At 46.0% G+C, this 12,396-nt stretch overlaps 1 protein-coding gene across 1 annotated transcript in view; it reads left to right on the top strand.

Annotated features, from left to right (window-relative positions):
* TNFRSF12A (TNF receptor superfamily member 12A) overlaps positions 1 to 10,887 on the top strand; it is a 38,050-nt gene extending 27,163 nt beyond the window's left edge. Inside the window, exons 2-5 of the mRNA XM_082260128.1 lie at positions 417 to 518; positions 2,969 to 3,106; positions 6,141 to 6,195; positions 10,431 to 10,887. Coding sequence (XP_082116254.1) covers positions 417 to 518; positions 2,969 to 3,106; positions 6,141 to 6,193 — 293 coding nt within the window. The 3' untranslated portion in view covers positions 6,194 to 6,195; positions 10,431 to 10,887. The remainder of the gene's footprint in view (positions 1 to 416; positions 519 to 2,968; positions 3,107 to 6,140; positions 6,196 to 10,430) is intronic.
* The last annotated feature ends 1,509 nt before the right edge of the window (positions 10,888 to 12,396 follow it).

Genomic DNA, 12,396 nt, shown 5'->3' with positions numbered 1-12,396 from the left:
CCATCAGGGGTGCATGTGACAGGGTGACAACGCAGGAGTCCAATTGGGAGACAGGGACATTGTGTTGTCACAGCATAACAGGAAGTGCCTGAGCTGCCACGTATATACAAGGGGTTAAGGATTATATAAGATTGTAGCAATTTACTATAACAATCTTTTTATTTTTGATCATTTATGCGGATTTTATACTTCACTTTATCGCGGTTCCCCCGAGGAAGGACCGTGTCACCTGTCACATGCTGGGAGGGGGGTCACCAAGAAATCTTGTGATATCTCTATCATGTTACAGGCTAGGATTTATCACCCTCTTTCATAGCAGAAGGCTGACCTCACCGGTCCCCAGTTATAAGCCATGACGGTATCGTCACACCATGAAGATGTTATCATTAATTCTGATGTCTTCCTTGTTTTCACAGATCCGGTGTGTGCGAGGGGCTTCCGATGGAGCAATGATCTGGAGAGGTGTAAAGACTGCCGGCTCTGCGAGATTTCCAGCAAGGACGACTTCTGTCAGACATGTAAGAGACTGCTCGGGGCTCCGGGGACACTGAGATGGTTTACAGCAGTGGTGGTCAACTTTCCTGATATGGGGGGGGGGCATGAGTGCGGCCCCGGACCTCACCAAGGGGCCGCGCATAAAATTCTGTGAATATTCAGTCTCAGAGAGTGCAGACATGACACAGGAGAGGGTCAGAGACTGCAGACATGATACAGGAGATGGTCAGAGACTGCAGACATACAACAGGAGATGGTCAGAGACTGCAGACATGATACAAGAGATGGTCAAAGACTGCAAACATGATACAAGAGATGGTCAGAGACTGCAGACATGATACAGGAGATGGTCAGAGACTGCAAACATGGTACAGGAGATGGTCAGAGACTGCGGACATGATACAGGAGAGGGTCAGAGACTGCAGATATGATACAAGAGATGGTCAGAGATTGCAGACATGATACAAGAGATGGTCAGAGACTGCGGACATGATACAAGAGATGGTCAGAGACTGCAGACATGATACAGGAGAGGGTCAGAGACTGCAGACATGATACAGGAGATGGTCAGAGACTGCAGACATGATACAGGAGATGGTCAGAGAGTGCAGACATGATACAAGAGATGGTCAGAGACTGCAGACATGATACAAGAGATGGTCAGAGACTGCAGACATGATACAAGAGATGGTCAGAGACTGCAGACATGATACAGGAGATGGTCAGAGACTGCAGACATGATACAGGAGATGGTCAGAGACTGCAGACATGATACAGGAGATGGTCAGAGAGTGCAGACATGATACAAGAGATGGTCAGAGACTGCAGACATGATACAAGAGATGGTCAGAGACTGCAGACATGATACAGGAGATGGTCAGAGACTGCATACATGATACAGGAGATGGTCAGAGACTGCAGAAATGATACAGGAGATGGTCAGAGAGTGCAGAAATGATACAGGAGAGGGTCAGAGACTGCAGACATGATACAGGAGATGGTCAGAGACTGCAGACATGATACAGGAGATGGTCAGAGAGTGCAGACATGATACAAGAGATGGTCAGAGACTGCAGACATGATACAAGAGATGGTCAGAGACTGCAGACATGATACAAGAGATGGTCAGAGACTGCAGACATGATACAAGAGATGGTCAGAGACTGCAGACATGATACAAGAGATGGTCAGAGACTGCAGACATGATACAGGAGATGGTCAGAGACTGCATACATGATACAGGAGATGGTCAGAGACTGCAGAAATGATACAGGAGATGGTCAGAGAGTGCAGAAATGATACAGGAGATGGTCAGAGACTGCAAACATGATACAGGAGATGGTCAGAGACTGCAGACATGATACAAGAGATGGTCAGAGACTGCAGACATGATACAGGAGAGGGTCAGAGACTGCAGACATGGTACAGGAGATGGTCAGAGACTGCAAACATGATACAGGAGATGGTCAGAGACTGCAGACATGATACAGGAGATGGTCAGAGACTGCAGAAATGATACAGGAGATGGTCAGAGAGTGCAGAAATGATACAGGAGATGGTCAGAGACTGCAGAAATGATACAGGAGATGGTCAGAGAGTGCAGAAATGATACAGGAGATGGTCAGAGACTGCAGAAATGATACAGGAGATGGTCAGAGAGTGCAGAAATGATACAGGAGATGATCAGAGACTGCAAACATGATACAGGAGATGGTCAGAGACTGCAGACATGATACAAGAGATGGTCAGAGACTGCAGACATGATACAGGAGAGGGTCAGAGACTGCAGACATGGTACAGGAGATGGTCAGAGACTGCAAACATGATACAGGAGATGGTCAGAGACTGCAGACATAATACAGGAGATGATCAGAGGCTGCAGACATGATACAGGAGATGGTCAGAAACTGCATAAATTGTACAGAAGATGGTCAGAGACTGCAGACATGATACAGGAGAGGGTCAGAGACTGCAGACATGGTACAGGAGATGGTCAGAGACTGCAAACATGATACAGGAGATGGTCAGAGACTGCAGACATAATACAGGAGATGATCAGAGGCTGCAGACATGATACAGGAGATGGTCAGAAACTGCATAAATTGTACAGAAGATGGTCAGAGACTTCAGACATGATACAGGAGATGGTCAGAGACTGCAGACATGACACAGGAGATAGAGACTGCAAAAATTATACAAGAGATGGTCAGAGACTGCAGACATTATAAAAGAGACGCTGTGGCTGAGACTGGGACATCAATGATGGGGAGCTGTGACATTACTAATGAAGAGGCGGAGCTGTGGCATAACTGATGAGGAGGCGGGGCTGTGACACACAGATTCTTGATAGCAGGCTCAGATAAAAGTGGTGTTGGGTTCTTATAAAGAACAGGAGAGTGTATGAGAGCAGAGAGTGTCGGAGAGTCGCCGTTCACAGGAAGTTCTGACACTTTCTTGTTGTATTCTCTTTCAGGCGATTCTCAGGATAAACAAGCGGATTTCCCGTTGTTGTGGGTCATCGTGAGCGTCGCTGTCGCAGCTTTCGTATTCACCTTCGTCATCACCCTCACCATATACCTGATCCACTGCCGCAGGAAAAACAAGTTCACCAGTGAGTGCAGAACAGACCTTCCTTCCCTTCCTACCTCCAACCTTTCCAAATCCTAACAAAGTCTGCTGTCTGTGTCCAAACCAGGAAGATTCCCCCTGTCTATCTGCTCTGTCACCCCAAAATAAAAAAGAAATAAATAGAATGATACAGTTGTCACCAGAACAGGAAGTGGGGGGAAATTCTTTCAATGGGGACACCTGTTTCAAAGAAATTTTACCTTTGGAAATATTTGTTTTTAATCTCCTATTGCACCTCCAGGGACAGGAAGTGAAGAGAAATGTCACTGATGGGGACACCAGTAGCAGTAAAAACCTGACTGTGGTTCAAACCCTTTAACCACTTTCCGACCGCCCGCCGCAGATCTACTGCGGCAGGCTGGCTTGGCTACGCCAACCTCCGTACCTGTAGCAGTTCACGAGAGCCCTCCTGTGCCAGCGGGGAAGCGATCCACGGGGCCGGCGGCCAGGATTGCTGCCTGCCACATGCGGTCGCTCCGTGCTGAGAGAGAAGGACGGTCGGGTGTTGTAAACACAGCTGACTGTTCTTCTCTCTGGAATGAACACAGAGCGCCTGTGATCCTTCTATATAGGATCGCAGGTCTTTATGATCATTTCACAAGTACCTCCCCCCCACAGTTAGAAATCACTCCCCTAGGCTCACATCTCCCCTGGGTTAACCTTTTCCCTGCCAGTGTCATTATTACAGTAACAGTGCATATTTTTAGCACTGATTACTGTAGTAATGTCACTGGTCCCCCCAAAAGTGTCAAAAATGTCAGTTAGGGGTCCGATCTGTCCACCGCAATGTCGCAGTCCCACTAAAAATCGCAGATCGCTGCCATTACTAGTAAAAAAAATAAAAAAAATAGAAATAACCGAAATCTTTCCCCAATTTGTACACACGATAACTTTTGCGCAAACCAATTAATATACAATTATTGGGATTTTTTCTTTACCAAAAATATGTAGCAAAATGCAAATTGGCCTAAAATGATGAAAAAATCAGATTTATTTTCTTCTTTTAATTTTGGGAATATTATATAGCAGAATGTGAAAAAAAAATATATATTTTTTTCCAGAATTGTCGCTCTTTTTTTGTTTACAGCGCAAAAAAAAAAAAAAAAATCACACAGGGGATCAAATACCACCAAAAAAAAATCTCTATTTGTGGGGAAAAAAGGACATCAATATTATTGAAAATGATTAAAATGATGAAAAAAATTAGATTTTTAAATACTTTTTTTTTTGGGAATGTCATATAGCAGAAAGTGAAAAAATATTGTTTTTTCAGAATTGTCGCTCTTTTTTTGTTTATAGCCCAATAAATAAAAACCGCACAGGTGATCAAATACCACCAAAAGAAAGCTCTATTTTGGGAAAAGGACATCAATTTTATTTGGGTACAGTGTTGCATGACCGCGCAATTGTCAGTTAAAGTAACGCAGTGCCGAATCGCAAAAAATGGTCTGGTCATTAAGGGGGAAAACCTTCCGGTCCAGAAGTGGTTAAACCTTTTTCACTTTAATTTCTGCCATTTACACATACTGGACTTTTAGGCCCCTTTCACACACTCCGTCCGTTGGACGGAGTCCGTTTTTCTCAGCGGGGGATCGAGCCGCCGATCCCCCGCTGAGCAGCAGGAGGACAGCTGTGTCTCCGCGCTGTGTGCGGAGACAGCTGACAGTTCCCCATGCATCTCTATGGGGGAGATCGGATGTCAACGGACCGTCAGTCCGTTCTCACCCGATCCCATCCGATCCGATCCGCTGGACGGATGGAAAATAGGGTTTCTATCCGTCCAGATTTGACGGATCGGATCGGGTCGGATGTCAGCGGACATGTCTCCGCTGACATCCGATGCCCCATAGGAATGCATGGGGGGACCGTTCAGATCCGCCAAAAAAACGGACAGGCGGATCTGAACGGTCCGCCTGTGTGAAAGGGGTCTTAGTGACAACGTACGGGGGAAGGGGGGGGGATGCAACTCTGCCAATCAGATTTAAAACCATCTGGAAGAGTTGCAGAGTTGCATTTCCCATACCTCCATACGTTGTCACTTAGAAGACCAGTATGTGCAAATGGCAGAAATTAAAGTGAAACTTCAGCCAAAAGATTTCTTTTTAATTTTAGAAGGAGCAGTGAAGGGTTTAAATCCCAGTCAGGATTTTACCGCTATTGGTGTCCCCATCAATGACATTTCTCTTCACTTCCTGTACCTGAAGATGCAAAAGGAAATTAAAACAAATCTTTCCAAAGGGCAAATGTCTTTGAAATTGGTGTATCCATTGGAAGATTAAATTATTGTCCTTAAGGCAGAACAAAAAGCAAAACTTTTTTTTATTTCATTTTGGATGGGTTATAACCCATCAGTTTTTTTTTTTATTTTTGCTATCCCATCAGGGAGATTTCCTTTCACTTCCTCTCCTGTAGCTGAAACAGGAAGTAAGAGGAAATCCCTCTGATAAGGAATCCCTGGTTTTCGCCTGAGCCAGTGTCCCCATTGGAAGATTTTCCCTCTTTTCCTGTTCTGGAGACAACCAAAAATTTGGGATTTTCTCTCCCTTTCACTCTCAGCGTTACAAATAGAGAGGGCGACTCTCCATAATGGGGGACACAGAATGCAACCTGACAGGGGTTCTAATTCCTCCCCACTCTATCCAAAACTAACAAAATGCCTTTAGTGATACTTTGATACATTTAAATTACTATATTTATTTAATGTGGGATGCTGGGCATTTTTTTAAAGTTGTAATAGTGTAGGAAAGGCACAGAAGCCATGTCAGGTTTTTATCATGTGAGGTCACTGAGACAGGAAGTGGGAAAAATACCTCCAGCGGGGACACAGACAATGATAAAAATGATAAAAACCTGACAGAGGTTCTAAGCCTTCCCTGTTCTATATATATATAAAAAAAAAAAGATAATGGGCTAATGTGCCAGTTTAAAGGAGAACTGCTATCTGAAGTGTTGGGTTGTGACATGTGAAGGGGACTCCTCAATCTCTGTCTAAAGTCCTTTTCTTGTTCTCTCCGCAGCCCCTATAGAGGAGACCGGAGCCCACTCCGCTGAGGAACTGCTCATACACTGAAGGTGAGATACTCTGCTAGGATTGCAGTATGTATTCCCAATTATACACCAGAGCAAAGCTCTGCAGGCTTGTATTAGCCACTGGGCCATAGTGCAATGCTCTGTAGGCTTGTTTTATCCAATAGACTATTTTGCAACGCTCTGCAGACATGTATTAGCCACAAGAACATAGTGCAATGCTCTGCAGGCTTGTATTATCCAATAGACTATATTGCAAAGCTCTGCAGGCTTGTGTTAGCCAATAGATGATAGTGCAATGCTCAGCAGTCTTGCATTAGCCAATAGACCATAGTGCAATGCTCTGCAGGCTTGCATTAGCCAAGAGACCATAGTGCAATGCTCTGCAGATTTGTATTAGCCACTAGACTATTGTGCAATGCTCTGCAGGCTTGTATTATCCAATAGACTATAGTGCAATGCTCTGCAGGCTTGTATTATTCAATAGACTATAATGCAATGCTCTGCAGGCTTGTATTAGCCAATAGATGATAGTGCAATGCTCTGCAGTCTTGCATTAGCCAAGAGACCATAGTGCAATGCTCTGCAGGCTTGGATTAGCCACTAGACTATAGTGCAATGCTCTGCAGGCTTGAATTAGCCACTAGACCATAGTGCAGTGCTCTGCAGGCTTGTATTATCCAATAGACTATATTGCAAAGCTCTGCAGGCTTGTATTAGCCAATAGATGATAGTGCAATGCTCTGCAGTCTTGCATTAGCCAAGAGACCATAGTGCAATGCTCTGCAGGCTTGCATTAGCCAATAGACCATAGTGCAATGCTCTGCATGCTTGTATTAGCCAATAGGCCATAGTGCAATGCTCTGCAGGCTAATATTAGCCCATAGACACTGATGCAGTGGTCTGCAGGCTTGTATTAACCCATAGACTATAGTGCAATGCTCTGCAGGCTTGAATTAGCCAATAGACCACAACGTAAGGCTCTGCAGGCTAATATTAGCCCATAGACCCTAATGCAGTGGTCTGCAGGCTTGTATCAACCCATAGACTATAGTGCAATGCTCTGCAGGCTTGTATTAGCCAATAGGCCATAGTGCAATGCTCTGCAGGCTTGTATTAGCCAATAGACCACAACGCAATGCTCTGCAGGCTTGTATTAGCCAATAATCCATAATCAGCTGTGGTAGGCGGCTTGTAGTCCTCAATGAACTGTCAGGGTGTTTGTTCGCTCTCATAGGTCACTGATTCTTCCTGTAGTGCAGAGAGAAGTTTGCAGGATCATAGAATTGCACCAATGATCTGCTGATTGTTGGGTTCAATGTTAAAGGTTGCAGTGTAAGAAAATAATAAATGCAAATGTTTTACCTGCCAAAAGATGTGCATTTATTTATTTATAAAAGGTGAATTTATCCTTTAGGTGCTGCAGGTGGGCATCTCCTGCATATTTAGAGGGGGGTCTGAATGGGGCCAAGAAAAGTTGGGGAGATGGGCTGACCACACATATTAGAGGCAGGGTTTGGGTGGGTCCAACCAGTAAGGAGGTATCTGCATGTTTACAGGCAGACTCTGGGCAGGACCAATCAGTACAATGAGCCAATGAGCATGATGGGCGGTCCCCGCATGTTTACAGGCAGACTCTGGGCAGGACCAATCAGCACAATGAGCCAACGAGCATGATGGACGGTCCCCACATGTTTACAGGCAGGCTCTGGGCAGGACCAATCAGTACAATGAGCCAATGAGCATGATGGGCGGTCCCCACATGTTTACAGACAGGCTCTGGGCAGGACCAATCAGTACAATGAGCGTGATGGGCGGTCCCCACATATTTACAGGCAGACTCTGGGCAGGACCAATCAGTACAATGAGCCAATGAGCATAATGGGCGGTGCCCGCATGTTTACAGGCAGACTCTGGGCAGGACCAATCAGCACAATGAGCCAATGAGCATGATGGGCGGTCCCCGCATGTTTACAGGCAGGCTCTGGGCAGGACCAATCAGTACAATGAGCGTGATGGGCGGTCCCTGCATGTTTACAGGCACGGTCTTGGTGAGGCCAACCAGTAAAGTGGGTGAGATGAATGGTAATCACATATTTAGAGGCAGGATCTGGGTTGGGCCAACCAGGAGAGTGGGTGAGATGGTCAGTCTCCACAGATTTAGGGATGGTGTGAATGGGGCCAACCAGTAATGTGGGCCCCGGCATATTTAGAGGCAGGGTTTGGGTATGACCCACCAGTTCAATGAGCATTATGGGTGGTCCCCACATATTTAGAGGCAAGGTCTGGATGAGACCAACCAGTAAAGTTGGCAAAATGGGCGGTCCCTGCATATTTAGAGGCGTGGTCTTGGTGAGGCCAACCAGTAAAGTGGGTGAGATGAATGGTAATCACATATTTAGAGGCAGGATCTTGGTGGGATGGTCAGTCTCCACAGATTTGGGGGGGGAGGGTGTGAATGGGGTCAACCAGTAATGTGGGCCCCCTGCATTTTTAGAGGCAGGGTTTGGGTATGACCAACCAGTTCAATGAGCATTATGGGTGGTCCCCACATATTTAGAGGCAAGGTCTTGATGAGACCAACCAGTAAATTGGGCAAGATGGGCGGTCCCTGCATATTTAGAGGCAGTATCTAGGTGGAGCCAGCCAATAAGGTGGGTGAGATGGGTGTTCCCCACATATTTAGAGGCAGGATCTGGATGAGACCAACCAATAAAGTGGGTGAGATGGTCAGACACGACATATTAAGAGGAAGGATCTTGATGGGACCAACTAGGTAAATGGGCGAGATGGACCATCCCCACATATTTAGAGGAGGATTTTGGTGGGTCCAACCATCAAATTGGGCAAGATGGCAGTCAGGGCATATTTGGAGGCAAGGTCTGGGTGAGACCAACCAATAAATTTGGTGAGATGGGTGGTTCCTGCATATTTAGAGTCAGTATCTACATCGGGACAACCAGTAAAGTTGGCACACTAGGTGTTCCCCACATGTTTAGAGACAGGGTCTTGATGGGGCCAACCAGTAAAGTGGTTGAGATGGTCAGTCTCCAGATATTTAATGGGGAAGGGGGTCTAAATGGAGCCAACCAGTAGAGTGGGCAAGATAGGCGGTCCCTGCGATTTTGAAGGCAGGGTTTGGCTGAGACCAACCAGTACAGTGAGCATGATGGTTGGACCCCACATATTTAAAGGCGTGGTTTGGGTGAGACCAACTAGTAAAGTGGGCAAGATGGGCAGTCCCTGCATATTTACTGTAGATGCAGTGTCTAGGTGGGGCCAACAAGAAAAGGGTGTTCCCCATATATTTAGAGGCAGGGTCTTGGTGAGGCCAACCAGTGAAGTGGGCAAGACAGGCTATCCCCACAAATTTAGGGGAGTGGTCTAGGGGAGACCAACCAGTAAAGTGGGTGAGCTTGGTGGTCCCTGCATATTTAAAGTCAGTATCTACGTGGGGCCAACCAGTAAAGTGGGCACAATAGGTGTTCCCCACATATTTAGAGACAGGGTCTTGGTGGGGTCAACAAGTAAAGTGGTTGAGATGGTCAGTCTCCAGATATTTAGTGGGGAAGGGGGTCTAAATGGAGCCAACCAGTAGAGTGGGCAAGATAGGTGGTCCCTGCTAATTTGAAGGCAAGGTTTGGCTGAGACCAACCAGTACAGTGAGTGTGATGGGTGGACCACCACAAATTTAAAGGCATGGTTTGGGTGAGACCAACTAGTAAAGTGGGCAAGACAGGCAGTCCCTGCATATTTAGATTCAGTGTCTAGGTGGGGCCAACAAGTAAAGTGGGCACGATGGGTGTTACCCACATATTTAGAGGCAGGGTCTTGGTAAGACCAACCAGTAAAGTCGGTGAGATGGGTGTTCCCCTCCATATTTAGAAGCAGGGTCTCAATGAGGCCAACCAGTGAAATGGGCAACATGGGCTGACCCGCACATTTAGAGGCGGGGTCTATGTGGGGCCAACCAGTACAGTAGGCATGACAGCAAGTCCCTAAAGATTTAGTGGCAGGGGCTAGATCTGGCCAACTAATAAAGGGGTGAGATTGGCATCCACTGCATATTTAGAGGCAGGGTCTTGGTGGGGAAAACCAGTAAAGGGGTGAGATGGGCGGTTCCTGTATAATTAGAGGCGGGGTCTGTGGGGAAAACCAGTAAAGGGGTGAGATGGGCGGTTCCTGTATAATTAGAGGCGGGGTCTGTGGGGAATCAAAGTTGACCTTCTCTGTAGTTTCCTCATTGTCATTCTTACTAATCGGGTCTTTCTCCCCTGCAGATCGCCATCATGGGAACATCCGAACACCTCCGAACAAGAAGGAAGCTGCTATCCAATCACTGTGTGTATATATATATGTATAGAAGGTGTATATATATATATCTATATATGTATAGATATATATATAAGATCCTGCGCAGGCGCACAACATGGATCTTTTTGTTTTTCTATTTAACCTTTTCTCGTCTTGTGGGGGCAGGGACGCATTGCAGAGCATGGCGTTCCCCTCTCCCCCTGGCCAGCGAGGGGTTAATGACGCTTCCTGCGCCCACCGTGAATCTTCAATCCGTTGTGTCCAATAAAAAGGTTCTCTTCCCATTCATCAGAATCGGAGCTCACTTCCCACCAGCGCACCCGCTCACATTCCTCCAAGACCGCCGCTAGGAAGGACGCCCCCGCCCCCCCTTTGTAAAGCCCAGACGGGCCTTAAAATAAAATTGTGTTTTGTTTTTATAAACCCGTTTCTGTTCATTTATTTATATTAGAAACAAAACTCAGAGATCAGCAAATATAGTCTATATACAAGATGATTGTTTATTGTCCCCCGGGGGGGGGGGTCTATATATATAAAATATTCCTAAGCATTCACACAAGCACCATGAATGAATGGCAGGTATGGTAATATGATTATCTTGCATGATCGGCAGCTCCATCTAGTGGCCATAATTGTATTTCAGGAAATTACGCCATTATGGCCACTAGATGGAGCTGAGGAATCTTAAGCATTCCCACAAAAACACCACTATTGAACACTATGATTATCTTGCATGATCGGCAGCTCCATCTAGTGGCCATAATGCATGATTATATTTATTGTTGTATTTCAGGAACATGCGCCCTTATGGCCACGAGATTAAACTGAGAAATCGTAAGCATGTAAACAAACACCACCACCACTGAACACTATAGGTTTTACAATATGATTATCTTACATGATTGGCAGCTCCATCTAGTGGCCATAATGCATATTTGTTTTTATTGTTGTATTTCAGGAACATATGCCATTATGGCCACTAGATGGAGCTGAGGAACCTTAAGCATTCACACAAACCCCACCACTGAACACTATTGGTTTTAAAATATGATTATCTTGCATGATCGGCAGCTCCATCTAGTGGCAATAATGCATATTTGTTTTTATTGATGTATTTCAGGAAAATACGCCATTATGGCCAGTAGATGGAGCTGACGAATCCTAAAGTGATTGTAAAGTCTCCTTTTTTTCCTATTAAAATAACAAACACTTACCTCCCCTGTGCAGTTGGTTTTTGCACAAAGCAGCACGGATCCTCCTCTTCTCGGTTCTCTCTTCGGTGCTTCTAGTCCCTCCATCCAGTCGAGTGCCCCCATAGCAAGCAGCTTGTTATGGGGGCACCCAAGCCGAGCTGCAGCTCTGTGTGTCCATTCAGACATGGAGCTGCCATTCAGCCCCGCCTCCTCTCTCTCCTGATTGGCTAAGTTTGATTGAAAGCAGCGGGAGCCAATGGCGCCACTGCTATGCCAATCAGGAGAGAGAGTCCCGGATGGCTAAGACACTTGTTGACATCGCTGGATAGAGAGGGGGCTCAGGTAAGTATTAGGGGGGCTGAGGCGGGCTGCTGCACACAGAAGGATTTTTATCTTAGAGCATAGAATGCACCTTCTGACTTTAGGCATTCACACAAGCACCACCACTGAACACTATAAGTTTTGCAATATGATTCTCTTGCATGGTCGGTAGCTCCATCTAGTGGCCATAATGCATGATTATTTTTATTGCTGTGTTTCAGGAACATATGCCATTATGGGAAAAAGCCAGTGGTGTACATAGCCCAGGGGTGCCTTAATTCTCACTGGTGAGGGGCAGCTCGCCTTGAGTTTTTCGGCACCTTGGTCACTGCACCATACACACTTTTTTCACACCTGCCTCTTGGGACGGGCCTTTTGGCTCGGACCAGAGTAATTTTTTTTATTCCTGGCCGGAAGG

Source organism: Pelophylax lessonae, assembly GCF_965119305.1.
Source record: "Pelophylax lessonae genome assembly, chromosome: 6".
Classification (NCBI taxonomy): domain Eukaryota; kingdom Metazoa; phylum Chordata; class Amphibia; order Anura; family Ranidae; genus Pelophylax; species Pelophylax lessonae.
Note: the sequence above shows the minus strand (reverse complement) of the source record. Positions and strands in the feature narration are given on the sequence as shown.